This window comes from Carcharodon carcharias, chromosome 13, assembly GCF_017639515.1.
Source record: "Carcharodon carcharias isolate sCarCar2 chromosome 13, sCarCar2.pri, whole genome shotgun sequence".
NCBI classification, from domain to species: domain Eukaryota; kingdom Metazoa; phylum Chordata; class Chondrichthyes; order Lamniformes; family Lamnidae; genus Carcharodon; species Carcharodon carcharias.
The window spans coordinates 142,583,818-142,605,895 of record NC_054479.1 but is presented as its reverse complement, the minus strand read 5'-3'; the positions used below and the strand labels follow the sequence as shown (position 1 = coordinate 142,605,895).

Sequence of the window (22,078 nt, the reverse complement as noted above, 5' to 3'; positions counted from 1 at the left end):
ATTTAACATCGTATGTTTTTCCCTCTTGTTGGTTCCCTTACTACTTGCCACAGACCCAGTCTAGCAGCTATGTCCTTTAGGACTCGGCCAGCTTGGTTAGTAATGGTGCTACCGAGCCTGTCTTGGTGATGGACACCAAGTCCCCCACCCAGAATACATTCTGCACCCTCACCACCCTCAGTGCTTCCTCCAAGTGGTGTTCAACATGGAGGAGTACTGATTAATTGATGACGGTTTGTGGTAATCAGCAGGAGGTTTCCTTGCCCTTGTTTGACCCGATGCCATGAGACTTCAAAAGGTCTGGAGTCAATGTTGAGGCTTCCAAGGGAACTCCCTCCTAACTGTATACCACTATGCTGCCACCTCTGCTCTGTCTGTCCTGCTGATGGGACTTTGGTGAGAACTTTGCAAGGTTGACAGGGCTGAGTTTGCCGTTGTCATTTCCAGTGCCTAAGTCGATACCAACTAGTCGGTCCAGTTTCACTCCTTATAGACTTGGTAGCGGTTTGATACAACTGAGTGGCTTGCAAGGCCATTTCAGAGGACATTTAATAGTCAACCACATTGCTGTGGGTCTGGAGTCACATGTAGGCCAATTTCCTTCCCAATAGGACATTAGTGAACCAGATGGATTTTTACAACAATTGGCATTGGCTTCATGGTCTTCGCTAGACTATTACTTTGAGATTTTTATTGGATTCAAATTCCACCATCTGACGTGGTGGGATTTGAGTCCGGGTTACCAGACCATTACCCTGGGTCTCTGGATTACTAGTCCATTGACAATGTGACTGAGCCACCGCCTCCCCAGAATGGAGTGCTGCAGGCCTCTGGCTAGCAGCCCTCGCAGGGTGGGTTTTCTGCCCCCAGGCACTTGGTCCCAGGAAAGGCGTGCCACTGGCCACTTAGGTGCCTGCTTGGCACTTAATATGGCAGTCTTCCCTAAAGGAGTGACGTGGGTGCTTGCCAGCCCCTGAATTAAATACCACTTAATGTCTGTTTATGCCCACTACCTGCAAACAATTAAACAATTAATATACAATTAACAAGGAAGCAATTACTTTTCGCTGTGATGGCCACAGGGTCAGATAGTATATTGATACTGCCTCTTGGGTGAAGTCTTGAACAGCAACCTCTGCCTGGAGAATTGTACCTCCAGAAAGAAATTAATACAGAACTTCAGAGAACCGGGATGGACAGAATTGGCAGCTAAAGGAGGATGAACAATTAGAAAAAGCCCAGTTATGGAGGAGGTGTCAATGATCACCTGAGCTCTATCAGAGACTTTTCTGGACCTCTGTTTCAACAATTTGGAGGAATGTTCTTGTCCCTGACAGTCTTCAGTGCTTATCTGAGACCTGAGTCTCTAGCTGCCCCACCAGCTCACATTACAGTCAGCACAAACTCCACTCAACTGCCAGCTCTCAGAAGGAATTGTCCAATTTAGTCCCACATCCCAGCCTTTTCCCAATAAGCCTGAAAATTAATCCTCTTCAAGTACATGTCCAATTGTCTATTGGAAGTCGCTATGGAATCTGCTTCCATCATCCTTTCTGGTGTTTCAGGTCTTACCAATCTTCTGTGTGAAACAATCTCTCCTCATTTCCCCTCTAGCATTTTTGCCAATTATTTTAATCTGTAACCTCTAGTTACCAGCCCATTTGCCACCAGAAAGAGTTTCTCCTACTTGCTCTATCAAAACCACTTCCTATTAGACTTCCTCTTAACCTAATATGCTCTAAGGATAACAAATGAACATCCTCATCCCTGGTACCATCCTGGTGAACCTCCTCTGCACCCTCTCTGAGGCCTTAACATCCTTTCTAAGGCATGGTGCCCAGATTTGTACAGAGTACAGCTCAGGCCTAACCAGTGATTTGTAAAGGTATGACATCCTTCCCTGGTTTGTATCCAATGCCCCTAATTTACAAAGCCAAGTACTTATATGTTTTTTTTAAACAACATTAGCAACTTGCCTTGCCGCATTGATAGATTTGGCAACACACAATCCCCATTTGAAGTGAAAGTGCTGATGCACAAAAAACTTGCTACTGTTTCATCTGGGAACTTCCTCAATGGGTTAGTGAGGGCTCAATACTCTTAGGACTAAGACTCAATGCTCAAGGTTTGGGAGAATGAATAGGATTTGATAGAAATAGGTACATGTAGTCTGGGGGAGAAAGATAGCCCCAAGAACCTGAAGCACATAGGCATTTGAGACAGTCAGTCACTGAGGCTAGGAAACGAGACTCCAAAAAGAGTTTGAGCTATTGTTCTGTTCAAAGGAAGGAAGATCATATACGCTGAAAAAAAATCAGCTACTTATTCACAGCGAGCCTATTCCACACTGCTGATGGAAACCAGTTTCGCTCATGAGATGCTTTGTGTACTGAAGTCTCTGCTCGCCCTTGTGGTTTAAGGTCATAGTTGGCCAAGGGTTTTCCTTTGCCCATGGACCTGCATTTCAGCAAGATTCAGCACTTTGAAGAGACAGAAAAATTAAGAACTGAAAAAAATTGATCGTCCAATAATAGTCCACAGCAGTAGCCATAAGTAGCTAGTGTTTTAGGTATTAAAGATTTTAAACAAAGTTATCAAACGTGGGTTACCACCTAATATTAGCCAAAATGCCTACTGGGTATCAGGAATTGTTAAATGGGGAGTGAATTTCAAGCAGGAGTACTGTAAAATTATCTTGCATTGTTCCTAGCATGGATTTTAATACAGCAATGATAGAACCTTGAAGGTCAACTGCATGGTGGCCATTAATACAAAGGGGAGATACAGATTCTAAAATGGAAGTGGGAAAAATTCAGGTTTCGCTAAAGCAGACTAGTTGAGCCAAACAGCCTGTTTCCTTGTCTTAATTTCTATGTAATTGCAAATTATATTTGTCTAAAAGATGCGTTTTTATTTATCCAAAATTAGTGTTGAATTCTTACCTTATGTGAAAACTCACTTTGTTGATTTTTTTCCCTTCCAGTCTTTCCGGTTACAACCCACAGGAACACCAGGAACTTACCTGATTCAGACTAGCTCAAGTCAAGGCCTTCCTATAACACTGACAACTAGTCCAACTGTCACCCTTACCTCACCATCTTCTCCAGAGCAGATTATTGTGCACACTCTTTCAGTAAGTATGAGTTTAAGAATCAGATCTTGTAGCTCAGATACCAGAATAATAATTATGTAGTTTACCTTAATATTAAGTAATTATTATAATTGTCGTCATGTAACTTTAACAATGATTGCAACTTTGTACAGTTTTAGCATGAGCTATTTTAATTTTCCAGAAGAGATCTGGATTTCTCTCTCTTTCAGTCTAATAGTCTCTTGGTAGTACAAAACTTGAGTATTGCTGGAAACAGCTGTCGAAGCTTTTTGTCTTGCATTCATCAGGACGGATGCAAGAATACCAAATTTCAAAGGGACCACCAATTTATACAGCATGAGAAAAGGGATCTGATTGGTCGGCATGTTGACTCTGATTGGTCCCCTAACGTTTTTTATTCAACAAAAGCACAATGTCTGAAAGGTTCCTTTCACCTGCAGAGAACAGGTCCCTGAGTATGAATATATATGATTTCTAGCAAGCATAAGTGAGCTACATTGCAAGCTAGACTGATAATTTTAAATTAGTTATTACTGTAATTCTTTCAAGCTAACAAGTGGGCTGATGAAGAAGGATACATTTTACATTTCTTATCTGTACATGGTGATAATACAAAATGTCCCTAGGGCAGATTAGGATTTGTAAGCTATTAGTCAACAGCACAGCCTAAATTCAACCTTGTTTTGTACCAAATAATTATGGGACAGTCTGCTTTCTGATCATGATATTTAGCTGACATTCAAATGTCAATGAGACAACCTGCCGTAGTGTGCGTGGGTTTCACTCTCTGTGCCCTGGCAATGGAATGATATACAATCAATGGTGTAACTCAGATGGTTGCCCTATGTTACCCTTTGTGAACAACAGCCTTGGAACGGTATCAATAGTATAATGGTTCCCTTAAGAAGTGTCTCCCAGTAACTAGGTGCTATAGTGTTAAGTGCATTATTGATGAATTACTAAGATAAAAGCAAAATACTGCGGATGCTGGGAATCTGAAATGAAAACAGAAAACGCTGGAAAAACTCAGGTCTGGCAGCATCTGTGGAGAGGGAAACAGAGTTAACGTTTCAGGTCCATATGACTCTTCAAAGCTGATGAATTAATGAATTACTAACTGTTCACCTTTGATGTTGCTCACAAGTAGTCTGAGGTTTGGAGCATACTTTGATGTGTTGTTTTGTAAGAGAATTACACTGCTGAGGTGTATTTGTGTCCCTATTACAATATGATGCAATACTTGATCTCCTATTAGGGAACCAGACAGGTCAGGTGACAGAAGTATGTGTAGGCGAACATTTTGGGTCCAGTGACCACAATGTCGTTAGTTTTAAGCTAATTATGGATAAAGATAGGTCTGGTCCTCGAGTTGAGATTCTAAATTGGAGAAAAGCCAATTTTGTGGAAATGAGAAAGGATCTAGAAAGAATGGATTGGCATAAGTTGTTTTCTGGCAAGGATGTGTTCAGTAAGTGGAAGGCATTCAAAGGCGAAATTTTGAGAGTGCAGAGTTTGCATGTTCCTGTCAGGATTAAAGGCAAGTTAACAGGCACAGGGAACCTTGGTTTTCAAGGGATATTGGCGATCTGGTTAAGAAGAAGAGAGAGGGTATAGCAGGTATAGACAACAAGAAGCAAATGAGGTACTTGTAGAGTATAGAAAATGTAAGAAAATACTAAAAAAGGAAATCAGGAAGGCAAAAAGAAGACATGAGGTTGCTTTGGCAGATAATGTGAAGGTAAACCCGAAGGGTTTCTACAAGTATATTAAGAGTAAAAGGATAGTAAGGGACACAATTGGTCCCCTTGAAGAACAGAGTGGTCGTCTATGTGTGGAGCCTCACGAGTTGGAGGAGATCTTAAACAGTATTTTTGCATCAGTATTTACTCAGGAAACTGGCATAGTGTATAAGGAAGGAAGTAGTTTCATGGAACATATAGAGATTAAAGAGGAGGAGGTGTTTGCTGCCTTACAGCGAATAAAGGTAGATAAATCCTCCGGGCCAGACATGATATTCCCTCGGACCTGGAGGGAGACTAGTGTAGAAATTGCAGGGGCCCTGGCAGAAATATTTAAAATGTCCTTAGCCATGGATGAGGTGCTGGAGGATTGGAGGGTAGCTCATGTTGTTCCGTTGTTTAAAAAAGGCTCCAAAAGCAAACCAGGTAATTACAGGCCACTGAGCCTGACGTCAGTAGAAGGTAAATTATTGGAAGGTGTTCTGAGAGATCGGATATATAATTATTTGGACAGCCAAGGGCTGATTAAGGATAGTCAGCATGGCTTTGTCGTGGTAGGTCGTGTTTAACGAACCTTGTAGAGTTTTTCGAGGAGGTTACCAAGAAAGTAGATGAAGGAAAGGCTCTGGATGTTGTCTACATGGACTTTAGTAAGGCCTTTCACAAAGTCCCACATGGGAGGTTAGTTCAGAAGGTTCAGACGCTTGGTATCCATGGAGAGGTTGTAAACTGGATTTGAAATTGGCCGTGTGGGAGAAGACAGAGAGTGGTAGTGGATGATTGCTTCTCAGACTGGAGGTCTGTGACTAGTGGTGTGCCTCAGGGATCTGTGCTGAGACCATTGTTGTTTGTTGTCCATATCAATGATTTGGATGATAATGTGGTGAATTGGATCAGCAAGTTTGCTGATGACACTAAGATTGGAGGCGTTGTGGACTGCGAGGAAGGCTTTCAAAGCTTGCAGAGAGATCTGGACCAACTGGAAAAATGGGCCAGAAAATAGCAGATGGAATTTAATGTGGAAAAGTGTGAGGTGTTACATTTTGGAAGGTCAAACCAAGGTAGGACATACACAGTAAATGGTAGGGCACTGACGAGAGCGGAGGAACAAAGAGATCTGGGAGTTCAGATACATAGTTCCCTGAAAGTGGCGTCACAGGTAGACAGGGTTGTAAAGAAAGCTTTTGGCATACTGGCCTTCATAAATCAAAGTATTGAATATAGGAGTTGGGATGTTATGGTGAGGTTGTATAAGACATTGGTGAGGCCAACTTTGGAGTATTGTGTGCAGTTCTGGTCACCTAACTACAGGAAGGATATCAGTAAGATTGAGAGAGTGCAGAGAGGATTTACTAGGATGTTGCCGGGTCTTAAGGAGTTGAGTTACAGGGAAAGATTAAACAGGTTAAGACTTTATTCCCTGGAGCGTGGAAGAATGAGAGGAGATATGATAGAAGTTTACAAAATTATGAGGGGTATAGACAGAGTAAGTGCGAGTAGGCTCTTTCCACTTAGATAAGGAGAAATAAACACGAGAGGACATGGCTTTAGGGTGAAAGGGGAAAGGTTTAGGGGGAACATTAGGGGGAACTTCTTCACTCAGAGAATGGTGAGAGTGTGGAACGAGCTGCCATCTGACGTGGTAAATGCGGGCTCACTCTTAAGTTTTAAGAACAAATTAGATAGATACATGGATGGGAGAGGTCTGGAGGGTTATGGACTAGGTGCAGGTCAATGGGACTAGCAGAATAATATTTCGGCACAGACTAGGAGGGCTGAATGGCCTGTTTTCTGTGCTGTAGTGTTCTATGGTTCTATTAGGGAACAAAGTTTCATTGTCAAGTAAATTATTAAGTCAATCAGAATTTAATTGCTGCTTGGTCAGGGAACATTGTAAGATGATTTGGAAGATGCTTGTTAATTTCAGGCTGTTGCTCAAAGCAGCCCATCATTTTAAGGTGGTTAACATCTGTATCAGAAGTGTGATACCAAGATTGTGAGGTTTTTGCACAGGATTCATATCATTTTATCTTCTGTGGCATTGCTCATGTAGCAAGTGGATGATGCATAGCTTTGCATTGATGGGAACAATATACCATGTGATCTACATGGAATAGAATAGAAAAGTACAGCACAGAAGGAAGCCATTTGGCTCATCGAGTCTGTGCCAGCCCTTCTGGAAGAGCATTCTGGTCAGTTCCAGTTTTTTGCTCTTTCCCCGTATTCCTGCAATTATTTATCCTGCAATGTTTCCTTGGAACCCCCTGCCTTTCCAGGGTCAGCTGAAATTTAAGTTTGCTGGGAGGTACACAGAGGAATGTCCTCCACATCTGATCATTGGAATCTTTCTCAGTGTAGCCTCAACCCATTGACCTGAACTATGAAGCAAAGGGTGCAAGAAGTAAATCCAAAACTAGAAAAAAAAGAATATTCACAATTTGCTTCTTCTTATTTCGTGCCCGACAAAATAAAGATAAAATTACCACCACTGGCAATTTCAGATAGGTAAAGCCAATCATGCTAATACCTTTTAAAGTGCTATACTGCACTGCAGAGGTCAAACTGTGTTTAAGGGATCTTATGTGTGTTGAGGCCACAAGGTCTAATTTTGTAAGTAACACAACTTGAGATCACTCAGTGTAATTGCATTTTGGTGAGAGAACCTTGTAATTGGAATACGTTTGTCAGTTTCTAAGCATCTCAGAAACACTCAGTATTTTAATTTTGTTTTGTCGGACACACATTAGCCATAAGAAAATCTGTCATTTCTCGTGGTGAGTTAGGAGATACACTATTTTACTACAATAAGGCGCGTGATGAAATCTATATTTTTGGGATTTTTTCTTTGTCTCTGTGTCCTTGTAAGTTAGCACCTATGGAGAGTGGCCGTTGGTTAACTGGAGATTGTAACATTCAAGGCACAGAATGTTACAATGGTTCCTGCATTTGATTCTGCCTAGGAACATGGGTGAGACCCTGTTGGGATATTTTAATAGGTCACACTCGACAAAATTTGAAATTACAGTTATTCATAAAGAGAATAAAGCCACAAGATTCTATGGTTTTTAAACAAACAAAGGAATTTTTTTACAATACAAAACAAACAATCAACAATGTCCATCTTACACTCTTACATCCAGAATTAAAATGAGGTAAACATGAATTAACAGGCAAACTGTGGTCAAGCACACCACAAACTGCATATTAAATGGCAGGCACAACCAAGACAAGTCCCATGGATTTGCCTCACAAGGAGTTTTAGCTCTCACAAGGGTCAGTGAACGACAGTTAATGAACAGTTCGTTGGGAGCAGGTGAAGAGGCCCCATGCATCTAATGTGCTACTGTTAGCGGCGCTTCTAAAGAGGAGGCTGAAGGTCGCTGGCTCCTTGTGCCTGGGGCTCAGGGATGGAGCTGAAAAGGTGGCATTGGAAGGTCGCTTGTTATGTGTTGCTGGGCAGTTGGGGCTCGGGCCTGATGCACTTTAACAGCTCAATGAGACTGAAAGGAAGCTCTGTCAGAGAGCTGGAAGTTGGACAAAGACAACCCCGTAAGCAGTGGGTCCCTTTTAGAGAGCTGGCAGTTGGGACAAAGGAATGCCCGAGAGTAGTAAGGTTCTGTTCAGAGCAGCCAAAGAGCTGGAATTGTGCCAGTGATTAGATGCTGAAGTGCAGTCTTGTGGATCCAGTGGGATGCAGTCTCAGAAGAGATTGAGCAACTGGGGGATGAGCAGTCATTGAGGCAATTGGAGTTCGAGCAGCTTTTGAGGGAAATCAAAAGAGAAGAGCTAAAACTCCTTGTGAGGCAAATCCATGGGACTTGTCTTGGTTGTGCCTGCCATTTAATATGCAGTTTGTGGTGTGCTTGACCACAGTTTGCCTGTTAATTCATGTTTACCTCATTTTAATTCTGGATGTAAGAGTGTAAGATGGACATTGTTGATTGTTTGTTTTGTATTGTAAAAAAATTCCTTTGTTTGTTTAAAAACCATAGAATCTTGTGGCTTTATTCTCTTTATGAATAACTGTAATTTCAAATTTTGTCGAGTGTAAACAAATTGGATCATAACCAAATATGGGGGTCTGGTCTAGGATCATAACAGGTGTTAATGATGTATGATGGGGAAAATATAAACCAGGAAGTAAATATGACATTTAAAAGTACATACAATAGCAAGGTGTTCAATATATTATAATTTGTATGTAATTCGAAAGCTTGCAGCAAATTATAAACACTTGTATTTTTGATTCTATTTGCCTCCTTACGAAATCCCTTTTATCAAAATATTTCCTGAACCTATTGCATTCGTCCAATTTAGTATATTATTGGTGAAAATGTTTTGTTGACCCAGCCAACTCTGACATCTCTTCACAGCCTGAGGCTCTTCTTCACAGTACTAATGAAAATGTCAGTGTACAAATGACACACCCGAGTGTCATCATCCATGCCGTTGCCACTGATGACATCACTTCTTCTATAACCCAAGCTGAGTTGACAGTTGACTCAGCAATCGACCACACGGATTTGACAGAGAATCAGATTAACTCCACATCTCTCGAGACTGAAACCTACAGTGAGATTGATCAGGCAAAGTTAACTGAAGACCAAAACACAAGTCAGACAGACCTTACTGAAGCAGAAATTGCCCAATCAAATCTGAACTCTGATAGTAGTGAGGATATGATGGGTTCAGATGTAAATATTGATGAATCAGACCTCAGACAAGATGTTGAAGTGCAATCTGATCTAAGTGGTGCTTATGTAACTGAGGTAAGAGCTGTCACTGAAAAAGAAATTCACATTTCACTTTATAATTAATCAAAAATAAAGGTGTAGCAATATTATTGTGCATATATAGATCTTGCAAAGTAATAATAGGAGAGAATCCTACGTGACCCAATAGAGGGTGAATCTGGTGACTTTTAATCGTGATCACCAGTGATAATACTCATATATTCCATTATTGCTGTTGTATTGCACACCTAGAAGATTTACATTTTTTTAATCCAAATATTGCATTGTCCATTTTCCCAATACTGCTTGTGATTGAATTCAGGATGTAATTTATATATTTCTCAATAAATGTTTCCATTCATAGGCTCTAGGTTCTCCCAACATTGAAGCGAGCATTGATGAAGAAACAACACTTATTGCTTCATCGGATCATGGGTTTATTCAATCAACAGATGACATTGATAATGACTCAGTTTTGCCATTAACAACACTGACTGGTAAGGAATTTTATTTGCATGTAGTTAAATGCAAATTTATTTTTTCAATGGACATGTTCATCTATGGTTATTAAGACTATATAAAGGAGCTAACTCAATACATTTGTTTTGCATTTCTTAGAAAATGATCAAAAATAGTAACTTCAAAATGGGTACTCCTTAATAATTTCACTCTCTTTTGTAACAAAAGCAGCCTCGGTGTTCCCTAGGGGTAGGTTCTAGGACCACACTTTTCTTGACATATTTTAATGACTTAGATTTTGGTGTACATGGCCCAATTTTAAAATTGGCAGATGACACAAACCTTGTAAGTATTGTGAACTGTAAGGAGGATAATGATGGATTTCATGAGGACATGGCCAGGCTGGTGGAATGTGTGGACATTTGCTGATGAAATTTAAGGAAGAAAAGATACATTTTGGTAGGAAGAATGAGGAGGAGAAAAGAATGACTTGCATTTATTTAGCACTTTCCACGATCACCAGACGCCTCAAAGTGCCTTACAGCCAATTAAGTACTTTTTGAAGTGTCACTGCTGTATTGTAGGAAATGCATTTTGCACACAACAAACAACCACAAACAGCAATGTGATAAATGAACAGATAATAAGTTCTTTTGATGATGTTGATTGAGAAAATATTGGCCAGACATCAGAGATATCTTCCCGGCTCTTTATCGATATGGTGCCCTGGGATCTTTTACATTCACCTGCGGATGGGACTTCTGTTTAACATCTCTTCCAAAAAACAGTGCAGCATTTCTTCAGTACTGCACTGGTGTGTCAGCCTTGATCTTTGTGTTCAAGCCCTGAAGTGGGACTTGAACCCAGAACCTTGGGATTCAGAGACAGATGTGACACCAACTGAGTCACGGCTGACACACAAAGAGAGGCAATATCAAATGAAGGATATAATTCTAAAGGGGGTGTAGGAGCAAAGAGATCTGGGGTTTATGTGCACAGATTGTTGAAGGTGACAGGGCAGCTTGAGAAGATGGTTAAAAAAGCCTAGGGAATCATGAGCTTTATAAGTAAAGGCATAGAGTGTAGAATAATGGGTAATAGTTACGGTAAAGAGATAGTGATGTGCATGATGTTACAGTTACATCAACAGTCATGTGCAAGAGACTAAGAGAGGATGTACTTACCAATAAGCTTAAAATGTACTATAGTGTGAATAAAGGAGTTTTTGAAGAAACTTACTGGTTAGACCTAAGTCACTCATAAGTATTGGGAAACCTTCCCAATCCAGAAAAGGCCACAAGTTACCCGGAGATCCAAATAGTATTCAAATTGGAAACCAGACCTCAACCATGGTAGCAGCGGTGGTGATACCAATCTAACAGCAATTTGGTGCCATCGACAGAACACTCTCAAGAGAAATCAGAAGAAGACTTCTTCCAAGGAAGAATCAGAAGACTTACCTTGGTGAGAGCCGCACTGAGAATTGGTAGCGATGTCAGCACCAGATGGGCAGTCGCTGCCTCTTCCGTAGCCATTTGCAAACCTTGAAGGTCCACAGAGAGGGCAACATTAGGCGTTGTGCAATCAATTCTAGAGGCATCAAGAAGCACTCAAAAGCTCGCCAAAATAGGGAAAAGAGCTCCATTTGGAACGTGAAGGCAAAACAGAAAAGCTCGAATATTATTAGAGACTGCAAGAACAAATGAGTTTGATTATCACAAGTTCTGGAATGATGAAACATAGCCTACATCAATCATCTCGCAGAATAATGATCCAGTCAGCGAACTGATTAAAGAACGTCACCCTCTATCAGCAGTGACAAGAATAAGATGAGGGAGAGCTGTGAAGGCACTGCAAACCTGTGAAGTTCAGACTTTGCGAGGTGATGGTGGTAATGTAAATATTTTAAGATTATTAATAAAGCAGAGATGATACTTGGGGTGTAGAATAATGGGTAGTAGTTATGGTAATGAGATACTGATGTGTATCATGATGTAACAGTGACATCACCAATCATGTGCAAGAGACTGAGAAGATGGAATAGTCTGTTCAAAAGAAGATCCACTTACCTAGAAGCCTTGAATGTACTATAGTCTAAGTAAAGGAGTTTTTGAATAAACATACTGGAGTTAGACTTAAGTCACTTATAAGTTGTGGGAAACCTTACCAACCCAGAACAGGCCATAAGTTACCTGAAGAGAGATCCAAATAGTATTCAAAGTAGAAACCAAACCACAAACCTTAGAGTACAAAAGCAAGGAAGTCAAGATAAACCTTTATAGATCACTGGTCAGGCTTCTGATATTGTGACCAGTTCTAGACACCACACAAGGAAGGATGTGAAGACATTAGAGAGGGTACTGAAAAGATTTGCAAAAATAGTTCCAGAGATGAGGGACTTCAGTTACATGGATAGTTTGGAGAAGCTGGGATTATTCTCCTTAAAGAAGATTGAAAGGAGATTTGATTGAATGTTTGAGAGGTCCAGCCAGGGTAAATAAAGAGAAATTGTTTCCGTTGCCTGAAGGATTGAAAACCAGAGGGCATAGATATAAAGTGTTTGCAAAAGAACCAAAGGCAACATGAGGATGAAGTTCTTTTAGGCAGGAAGTGATTTGGATCTGAAATATAATGCCAAAGGAAATTGGATAAGCATCCAAAGGGAAACATATGCATGATTACAGGAAAAGGTCAGGGGAGCAAAACTTATTAAATTGTTCTTGCAGAAAGTTAGCATGGGCTTGATGGGCCAAATAGTCTCCTACTGTTCTGTAACCTTTCTTTAATTCTGTGAAACATTAACATGAGGATATCATTGTGAAGATGCAGCAATTTTACTATGGGTACTAATTAATGAAGAATGTTAGTGCTGGGGAATGGACTCTTCTCTATTTTGAGCACCCAATGTCAGCATCATCAGGTACAATTCCAGTTTGGTAATGCAGGATAAACCTCCGCCTACATTTTATTTATTCAACACAGAATGTGTGTCACTGGCAAGGTCAAACTTTACTCCCTATCCCTAATTGCACTTGGAGGTAATTTGTGAACCACCTTCTTTAACTACTGCTTTGTGTGGTAAAGGTATTCTTGCAGTGCTGTTGCAGATAGTGTGTTCCAGGAGTTTGTCTCAATGACTCTAAGTCAAGCTGGTGTGTGACTTGGAGGGGAACTTGCAGGTTCTATGTGCCTAATAATGCCCTTGTACTTCTCGGAGGTAGAGGCCACATTTGGGAGTTGCTGCAGTTCATCTTGCAGGTACTGCAACCACGTTTGGTCAGTGGAGGGAGTGAATGTTTAAGGTGCTGGATGACATGCCAATCAAGCTTTAGCCTGGATGGTGTCAAGCTTCTTGAATGTTTTTGGACCTGCACTCATCCAGTCAAGTGGAGCTTATTCCATTACTCCTGACTTGTGCTTTGGAGAGTCAAAAGTTAAGTTATTCAACACAAAATACCAAGGCTCTGACCCAATCTTGGAGCCACAGTCTTTATGTGGCTGGTTTAATTCAGTTTCTGCTTAATGGTAAGCTCCAGGATTTTGATGGTGGGAGATTCAGAATGGTAAAGCCATTGAACGTCATGGGGAGTTGTTTCAATTCTCTATTGTTGGAGGTGGCCATTTCCTGGCACGTACGTGGTGATATGATTATTTGCCACTTATCAGCCCAAGCCAGAACATTGTCCAGGTCTTGCTGCATGTTGGCACATCTGAAATGGTTACTACCCTGTGCAAAGATGTACTTTAACTGGAAAGTCACAACAGCAATTTCTACTTTGCCAGTGTAAAAATATTACAGTATAAGGTGAATATAATATCCAGTGCCCTTATTGCACAAGTACAGACATGAGAAAATTTCAGTAAGAACGTATTCAGACTATCAAGCCATTCAATCCCATATGGATGCTACCTTATTTCATCTCTAAGGAAAGAAACAACTATTGGTAAAATATCCAGGAAATCTTTTGTGAAATTTCTCCCTGATCACTGTACTAGTCTTAAAAAAAATTCTCTTTAGTATAAAACCAATTTTACAACCCACTATTAACTCTCATCAGATGTATTCTACAAATAATCTATCCCTAGTCCCAGCAGAACAAGAACCTCATGTCCCATGGATATTTCATCATCTGCATTTATCCTTCTAGCCTTTTATCCTATTCTTTTAACATTCAACTTTTTGTGAAAACATTAGTCTACATAGTAATAACTGTTTTTACAAGGAGTCTATTCCACATATTATTTTGGGGAACTACCCTCCAAATCTCTAGTCTTGCTCAGAACTTGTTCATTTTTTTTTTACTCCTGCCTTCTAGTTGTGTGACTTTTATCAGAACATTGAAATTGAGCCAGGCTCCAGACCTCAAAACAACCTTGATCCAGCCATGGACGCAAGAGCTGAATACCAGAATGAGGTAAGAGGAGCTGTCCTTGACAGCAAGGTATCAGTCGACCAAGTACGGCACCAAGGAACCGTAGCAAAATGGAGGTCAATGGGGGTCAAAGGGAAAACTCTTCAATGGCTTACATCATACCTGGCGCGAAGTAAGATGTTTGTATTTGGTGAAGCCAGTCACTGCAATCGCTTTCGATTTCCCCTCCAAGTCACAATAGTTGGTATGGGATATACTCCCGAGGTTGGAGCTGAGGCATTGCAAAGGGAATTTCACTCCATGTCTAGCTGTGCTGTGGACTTAAACCTTCATAGGGAGTGCTTGATGCTGATATTTGGGTTTCTGACTTGGGAAGTGTTCCATTTCTCAGCACTGACCACCCTCACTTAGATGAGCACTTTTTTAACTGAATTGTCAGAGCTTCCGTGTTTTAATCCCCCGATTTGAGATTTAAGATTCTCATTTTGTTTTCAGATCCCATTCTACAACCCCGAGGTGACTGTTCAGACATCATTAGCTCATCACTGGAAACCCCAGATCCTGATGATTGAAAATAATGACTGTTCTGCATACCTGTCGTGCTGTCTTTAATAGTGAATAATCTAATGTGTTGTTCAACTATGAAATGGTCAATGGATAATGAATTCTCTTGATAATTCAAGATTTGTGAATGTATGGTGCTGCCTTTTGAGACCAACTAAAGTGAATAGAGTAGTTTTCAAACCGATTTAATTTCCTATGGTGCGAATTTACTAAACAATGTAAACTAAAAAAGTGACATTGTGCCAAGAAAACTACCAAATTCCTGTAAATATATAAAAAAAATTACATCACCTTTCCCCTTAATACAATACTGCTGTCAGACTGACAGGATTGAGTTGAGGAATTTCTTCTGAAATGGGAGAGAAAAAGTGTTGAGGTTTTTTTCAGTTAGTTGAACCATCTAAAGGTGCTGAAATTTATTTTACCAATATCACCTTTGAGGCTGTTTACATTCCTAGTTTAATAATCCCTCATCAAAGCTTTTTTTTTGTAAAATCCTGCCAAGTCAAAGACTTTGAACTAAGTTACACATTCTTTAAAAAAAATCCTTTTCAATTCAATGTGTAATTCATACAAGAAACAATGTGGCTTAAATGTGAGTTTCATACATCTGTTGTAACTCTGCAGTATTTCAGAAATACATTCGTTTTCTAGTATGGGGAAAGAATATCCTTTTCTCCCTCCCACCTCCCCCCATAAAAACTACCTTTCATTATTATGTAGGAAAAGTACAGGAATTAAGTGCCCTAGGCATAATTAAGGAAGAAGAAAAACTGTACATACCAAAAGCAAACTTGCACTACAGTGACAATAAATTTGATAATACTTATCAAACTTGTGACATCTGCAGGATTTATTCAATTAGTATTCAACTTATTTTTGTGCACAAATAAACAAAGTGTAGACACAAGTTCAATGTATATAAATTATTTTATTACTATTTATTCTTTAAAACAAAGTAAATGCTTTCTTACCGTTGTATTGTCTAGTATTGGTTCACAGGCTTGGTTTGGCTATTTCATTTTATTGTAAAAATCCAGTAGTTAAGTGGCTGCATAGTGCAATTATTTCATTACTTAAGACAAAATAAAAAGTATATTTGTCCTGCAGTATCTTTATTTCTACTTTGTGTTATACTTTGTTGAAACAGGTAATTGTTTTGAAGTGCTGCATATAATTAAAAAAAACAATTTGCAGGAGAGAAAAAAAAATCACCCTTTACAAAAAGAACGTGTGTGTCATCTCAAAACCTTGGCAAGTCTGGAATGTTCATTTAGTGCAAGTCTTAAAATTTATTTTGGAAAACAAATTGCATCAATGTTTGTGGCATCGACCCCAGCTCACACACGAAGCAGTCTGCCTCCAGTATGCTTCAAGTTCTGTAGTACAATACGAAGCTGGTAAGGAAACTCACTCCACATTTACAAAACATTCTTTCTTGCTGTGCAGACCAGAAATTCCATTTCTACATTTGAGAACTTCATTTGTGTAATTTTCAGTTGTCAGCATGTGGTAGACTGGAAGTGAATTCTCGAGCTGCTACTGTCAAGTCATTTACCAACATCATGAAAGTATAAGTTGGCACATATGCACAGCATAAGGATGGAAAATAAATTGTAGTAGATTAGATTCCGGAATTTAGGTTCCAGGTCGCCTTGGCGATACCAGAAAATCTGAAAAATATTAAATTTATGAACTAAATGACAGGTATACTTTATCTTTCATAAATTGTAGACCATTGATAGGAAGTTAATTCTGCATTTTGTTGTGTGGGAAGTGGAAAAGTTCTAGTGGAATCTGGATGAATTTTGCAAATTGATATTCAATATAATTATGGCTTCCTGTATGTGACATATTATTGCAGATGGGAAATAAAAGAATCCAGACTGTATTTTAGGTTCCTATGGTTTTACATCGGGAGCACAGATTAGCAACATCCTGGGTTCATGTTTATATTTAACGATGATCTACATACAATCCAGAGATCAGAAATAGATCATTATATCTGCTGCGTGACGGATTCTGTGCAGATCTTCAAAAGGAAACCCTAAGCCTACATGCGAAGCAGGTAGAATCTATTAGTGAAAGACTTGAGCTGGCTTGGAGAACACAAATATGAGGGAATGCTGCTGACCCTGTCAGAATATATAGGGTCAGCTGATTTGCATTCCTTCAGTGGATGGGTGTGCAAGGCACATCTTGGGACACCCACTGGAAGAGGGAAATGCAGTTTCTTACTGCCACTTGGAGGTTTCACTGGCAGACTCCTTCCCTATCAGAAGGTGTATCTTGAAAGTCACGTAGTATCCCTTTTCAAAGGGCTGATCAATCCATTAGGTGTAAGCAATTCTAGGGTCTTCTGATTCTAACCCTAAGCTGACTTATCTTTCCTGCATCCTGCAAAGCCAGAGGCTAATGCAAGCAAGTCTTGACGTGAGAAAGTCCTTAACTTGGGTCTGCTTCCTCCGACAGCAGAGGTCCCATCTGTCATGGGCAGAAGTTCCACCCACTAAGACTTTGGCTGCCACAAGTTTTCTGGGCAGAGATCTAGCATTCCTAAGTCCAGCCCCAATTTCTGTCCTTGCTGCATCTCTGACAAGGGATCCTAAGAAAGGCATTACAGCCACTCGAGCATTTTCCACCATTCAATCAAATCATCTGTACTCCATACCTCAACTCCATTTACCCAACTCTAGCCTATATCCCTAGATACCCTAGTTTAAACGAATCAACGTCTTTAAAATTTCAATTGACACAACGATACAGAAATCCCATTATTCTCTCCATTATCTTTTTGATATAAATATTAACTACATCATTTCTCCCCTTGGCTAATTTTTAGATTCTTCGTACCATTAGCATTTTGTCATCTTCCTACACTGAAAATGGATACAAAGTACTCACCTAATAAGTGTCACTTTCCACTTTAGCACTCTTTCGCTTAATAAATTTAGGAAAGGTTTGGCTATTTGTTTTGATAGCCCTTGCAAGTTTTTCTTTCCCCCATGTTCCCTTCCCCTCCTTAACCCAATATTAAATTCAATCACATCGAGATGCTCCCTTACTGCAAGATTGTTAACTAATTTTAGTTATTTAGTTATCACTCAGTTGAATATGGCCGGCTTCCTTATCGGTTCTAAAAAAAATGTCCTGAATACATTCTAGAATGTCACTGTGCTTATCACTTTAGCAGTTCCACTTCTCCCACTTAAAATTAACATTTCCCATTCTAACCATTTGGTTTTCTCTCACTATCCCCATATCCCTCAATTCCCTTAACATTCAAAATCTAATCAGTCTTGGATCATGTTCACATGAATGTCCACAGCTCTGAGGGTGGATACATTTCTCCCCTCAGTCCTAAATGGCTGAACCCTTACTCTAGACTCCCAAACCAGGGGAATCAGCATCTACCATTTCATACTCCTTAAAATTTTCTACGACTCAGAGATCACCTCGGATTGGAAATATAGGCCTTGTCTATTTAGTTTCTCCTTATCAACTCGATCCCTTCAACTCAGGAATCAGTCTCATGAACTTTTGCTACACTCCCACTGAGGCAATTATATCCTTTCTTAGGTACAGGAACCAAAACTGAACAAGTACTTCAGGTGTGTTCTAATCAAGATGGTATATAATTATAGTCAGACTTTATTATAATCTTGTACTCTAATCCCATTGTAATAAAGGCTAAAGTACCATTTGCTATCCCAATAGTTTGCTGTACCAGCATGTTAACTCTGCAGTTTGCTGTACATGGATACCCAGGTCCCTCTGAATACCAATATTTTCCACACTCACCTCATTTAAAAGATACTATTTTTCTACTTTTTCCTTCCAAAGCGGGCAACTTCACATGAGCCCATGTTATATTCCATCTTCCATGTTTTTGTCACTCTACCCAGTGTTTTTACTGCCCCATCGCCTTTCATGAAATCCCTTCTTTACAACTTTAACTGAGTCTTGTCAATAGTTATCTCGCTACTTTCCTAATTTCACTGTCCTTCCTGAAGATCCTATGGTGGCAATATTTAGCTCCCCATCATGCTCAGGTTGTACACTGATCTCTTTAATGGCCATTACGGTAGACCCTTTAATTTGTGCTTCAAGTCGTTTGTTCTATTTCTTATGAATGCACATTGCATAAGAATTTTTTCCCGTGCACCATACAGATATTCAGACTATCATCTGTTCTCACATCCCCATAAGTGAACCCTAAGTAAAAGTTATCCAAATCACAGAATTGTTACAGCAGAGGCGGCCATTCAGCCCATCCTGTCTGCTCAGCCTCTCCAAATGAGCAATTCCCTTAGTGCCATATGTATTTATTCTAGACATTATACAGTTTTTCAAATTTATCACTACTTTTGAAAAGCAAATTACAAAATCTCAATACTTACAAGAACACCAATGGAGGCGCAACTCAGCAAGATGCAGACAACAAAGAAAACATTCAATGGTTTTGGAGGTAACTGAGGGAAAACAAAAGCGCTAATAATCGTTACCTGTAGAACAGAAGTTAGAAAAACTGGACATCAGATAAGCAGCAATTATACTAAAGAATCACCAACATAAATTTTTACTTCCCTTCCAAAGGCAGTAAAGTTATGTGAACAAAACATGCTAGACCACTGAATTTCTTTGGCTACTACTGATTGTTATAATTTCTTCATCCCACCCTCCTCCCAAAGCAAATACGTTGACTAGTCCATCCGTTTCAATCCCCAACACCACCTCCCTGACTGACACACAGTCTAATAAAACAAGTACACAACCGAAATAAAAGCAAAATTATGCAGATGTTGGAAATCTGAAATAAAATCTGAAAATGCTGGGAAAACCCAGCAGGTCTGGCTGCATCTGTGGAGAGAGAAACAGAGTTAATGTTTTGAGTCCGTACAACTGTTTCTCTCTCCACAGATGCTGCCAGACCTGCTGAGTTTTTCCAGCATTTTCTGATTTTATTTAAACAGCTGAAATGTTTATTTTACCATTTGATTTTTATAGCTCTAAAGGTCACTGGGGAGATAGATGTAGAGTTGAGGAATATTTTGGAAGGAAAGAAGAGGATTATAGATTCTAAATGGTAGAATATTAAAAGGAATAAAAGCTAGGACACCAGGAGATTTGGATATATAATTCTTAAAAGTCAGAATATAAATTTATAGAGCTGTAACTAAGAAAAACTTGGGAACCTAGATTTTATAAAACAAGGCTGAGTCCCAAAGAATAGGTCATGCCAAATCCATGCAAATCATTGGTTCAGCTACAATCAAAATAATATTGACTTTCTGGTATCCTACTTTAGGAAGGACGTCAAGACCATGGAGAGAATACAGAACAAATAATACCCAACCTGACAAATTTGAAAATTGAAGGATGATTACAGAAATGGTTTCCTTCTCTGCACCACCCCAAAATAGAGTCAAGAAGAAATCTGCTATAGTACAACTCAAAATTATGAGCAGTTTTAATAAAGCAGGTATGGGAAATATTACCGAAAGAATGAAGAGAAGCATTGGTTCATTTTTTGAAATAATAAGTGTTATAGGATAGCTAATTTCCTTTTAAAAGGGAAGTAGATAAAACAATTCTGAACAGTGACATTTTTAAGAGTATGTGAAAGCAACCAATGATAGGTCTTTCAGAAAGCTGGCATGCGTGAAATAGGCCAATGGCATTCTACTATGCTGTAAAATTCTATAATTTTATTCTACCAGCCATCAGCTAAAGAAACACTGCATTCTTCACTTTTTAGACTCCACTTTGAGTTATTGTAAAGCCTGAATAAGTAAATGTTCAGAATAAGGCCAACTAAAAATCAAGCCTCTGTCCTACATTTAATCTAAAATCTTAAAAACCACAGGAATAACCAAATTTATTTCCCATTTACAAACTATAAACATTCCAGATTTTATCCATTTGAAATAAAACAAAATGCATAGATTTATTAGGTGCATATTATTTCAAATAAGCTAAAGAGTGGACTCCAATCACAGAATCATTACAGTGTAAAAGGAGGCTTTTCAGCCCATTGTGTCTGCACCGGCTCTGAACATTTTAACTTGGTACCAGTCTCCTGCCTTTTCCCCATAACCATGCACATTGTTTCTATTTAGGTAATCATCCAATGCCCTCTTAAATGCCTCAATTGAACCTGCCTCCACCACACTTCCAGGCAGTGCATTCCAAACTCTAACTACTTGCTGTGTGAAAAAGTTTTTTCTCACCTCGCATTTGCTTCTTTTGCAAAACATTTTAAAAACTGTGCTCTCTGGTTCTTGATCCGTCTATGAGAGGAAACAGTTTCTCCCTATCTACTCTGTCCAGGCCCTTAATTATTTTGAAAACTTCTATCAAGCCTCCTCTCAGCTTCTCCTCCCAACTTCTCAGTCCCAACTTCTCCAATCTCTCCTCATAACTGAAGTCTCATATCCCTGGAACCATTCTCGTAAACCTCTTCTGCACTCTCTCCAATGCGTTCACATCCTTCGCATCGTGTGGACACCCAGAACTGTACACTATACTCCAGCTGAGGTCTAACCGAAAAATGCCCATTAACCATTACTCTGATAAAAGCAAAATACTGCTGGAAATCTGAAACAAAAACAAAAAACGCTGGAAAAACTCAGCAGGTCTAACAGCATCTGTGGAGAGAAAGACAGAGTTATCATTTCAAGTCTGTACGGAGTAATGGTTAATGGGCATTTTTCAGGCTGCAAGAAGTTTTGTAGTAGAGTTCCCCAGAGATCGGTATTGGGACCCTTGCTCTTCCGTATGGACTTGAAATGTTGACTCTGTCTTTCTCTACACAGATGCTGTTAGACCTGCTGAGTTTTTCCAACATTTTTTGTTTTTGTAATCATTATTCTGTTTCCTATCCCTCAGCCAATTTTGTATCCACGTTGCTACTGTTCCTTTTATTCCATGACCTATAACTTTCCTCACAAGCCTGTTGTGTCGCACTGTATCGAGCGCCTTTTGGAAGTCCATATACACCACATCAACGGACTTGCCCTCATCAACCATCTCTGTTACCTCTTCAAAATACTCCAGCAAGTTAATTAGACACGATTTTCTTTTAACAAATCCATGCTG

At 39.6% G+C, this 22,078-nt stretch overlaps 2 protein-coding genes across 10 annotated transcripts in view; one reads left to right on the top strand and one right to left on the bottom strand.

Annotated features, from left to right (window-relative positions):
* dmtf1 (cyclin D binding myb-like transcription factor 1) overlaps positions 1-16,089 on the top strand; it is a 55,666-nt gene extending 39,577 nt beyond the window's left edge. For 3 of the 4 annotated variants that reach the window (XM_041202640.1, XM_041202641.1, XM_041202642.1), the window contains 4 exons: positions 2,984-3,133; positions 9,225-9,620; positions 9,949-10,081; positions 14,912-16,089. In XM_041202640.1, the coding sequence (XP_041058574.1) occupies positions 2,984-3,133; positions 9,225-9,620; positions 9,949-10,081; positions 14,912-14,988 (756 nt within the window). In that variant the 3' untranslated portion in view covers positions 14,989-16,089. Of the gene's footprint in view, positions 1-2,983; positions 3,134-9,224; positions 9,621-9,948; positions 10,082-14,359; positions 14,459-14,911 lie in introns of all 4 variants that reach the window. The other variant, XR_005944787.1, reaches the window with a different exon arrangement.
* Positions 15,892-22,078, bottom strand: part of tmem243b (transmembrane protein 243, mitochondrial b) — a 38,768-nt gene continuing 32,581 nt past the window's right edge. For 5 of the 6 annotated variants that reach the window (XM_041202643.1, XM_041202645.1, XM_041202644.1 and 2 more), the window contains 2 exons: positions 19,381-19,485; positions 15,892-16,653 (listed from right to left, as the gene is read on the bottom strand). In XM_041202643.1, the coding sequence (XP_041058577.1) occupies positions 16,531-16,653; positions 19,381-19,485 (228 nt within the window). In that variant the 3' untranslated portion in view covers positions 15,892-16,530. The remainder of the gene's footprint in view (positions 16,654-19,380; positions 19,486-22,078) is intronic. The other variant, XM_041202649.1, reaches the window with a different exon arrangement.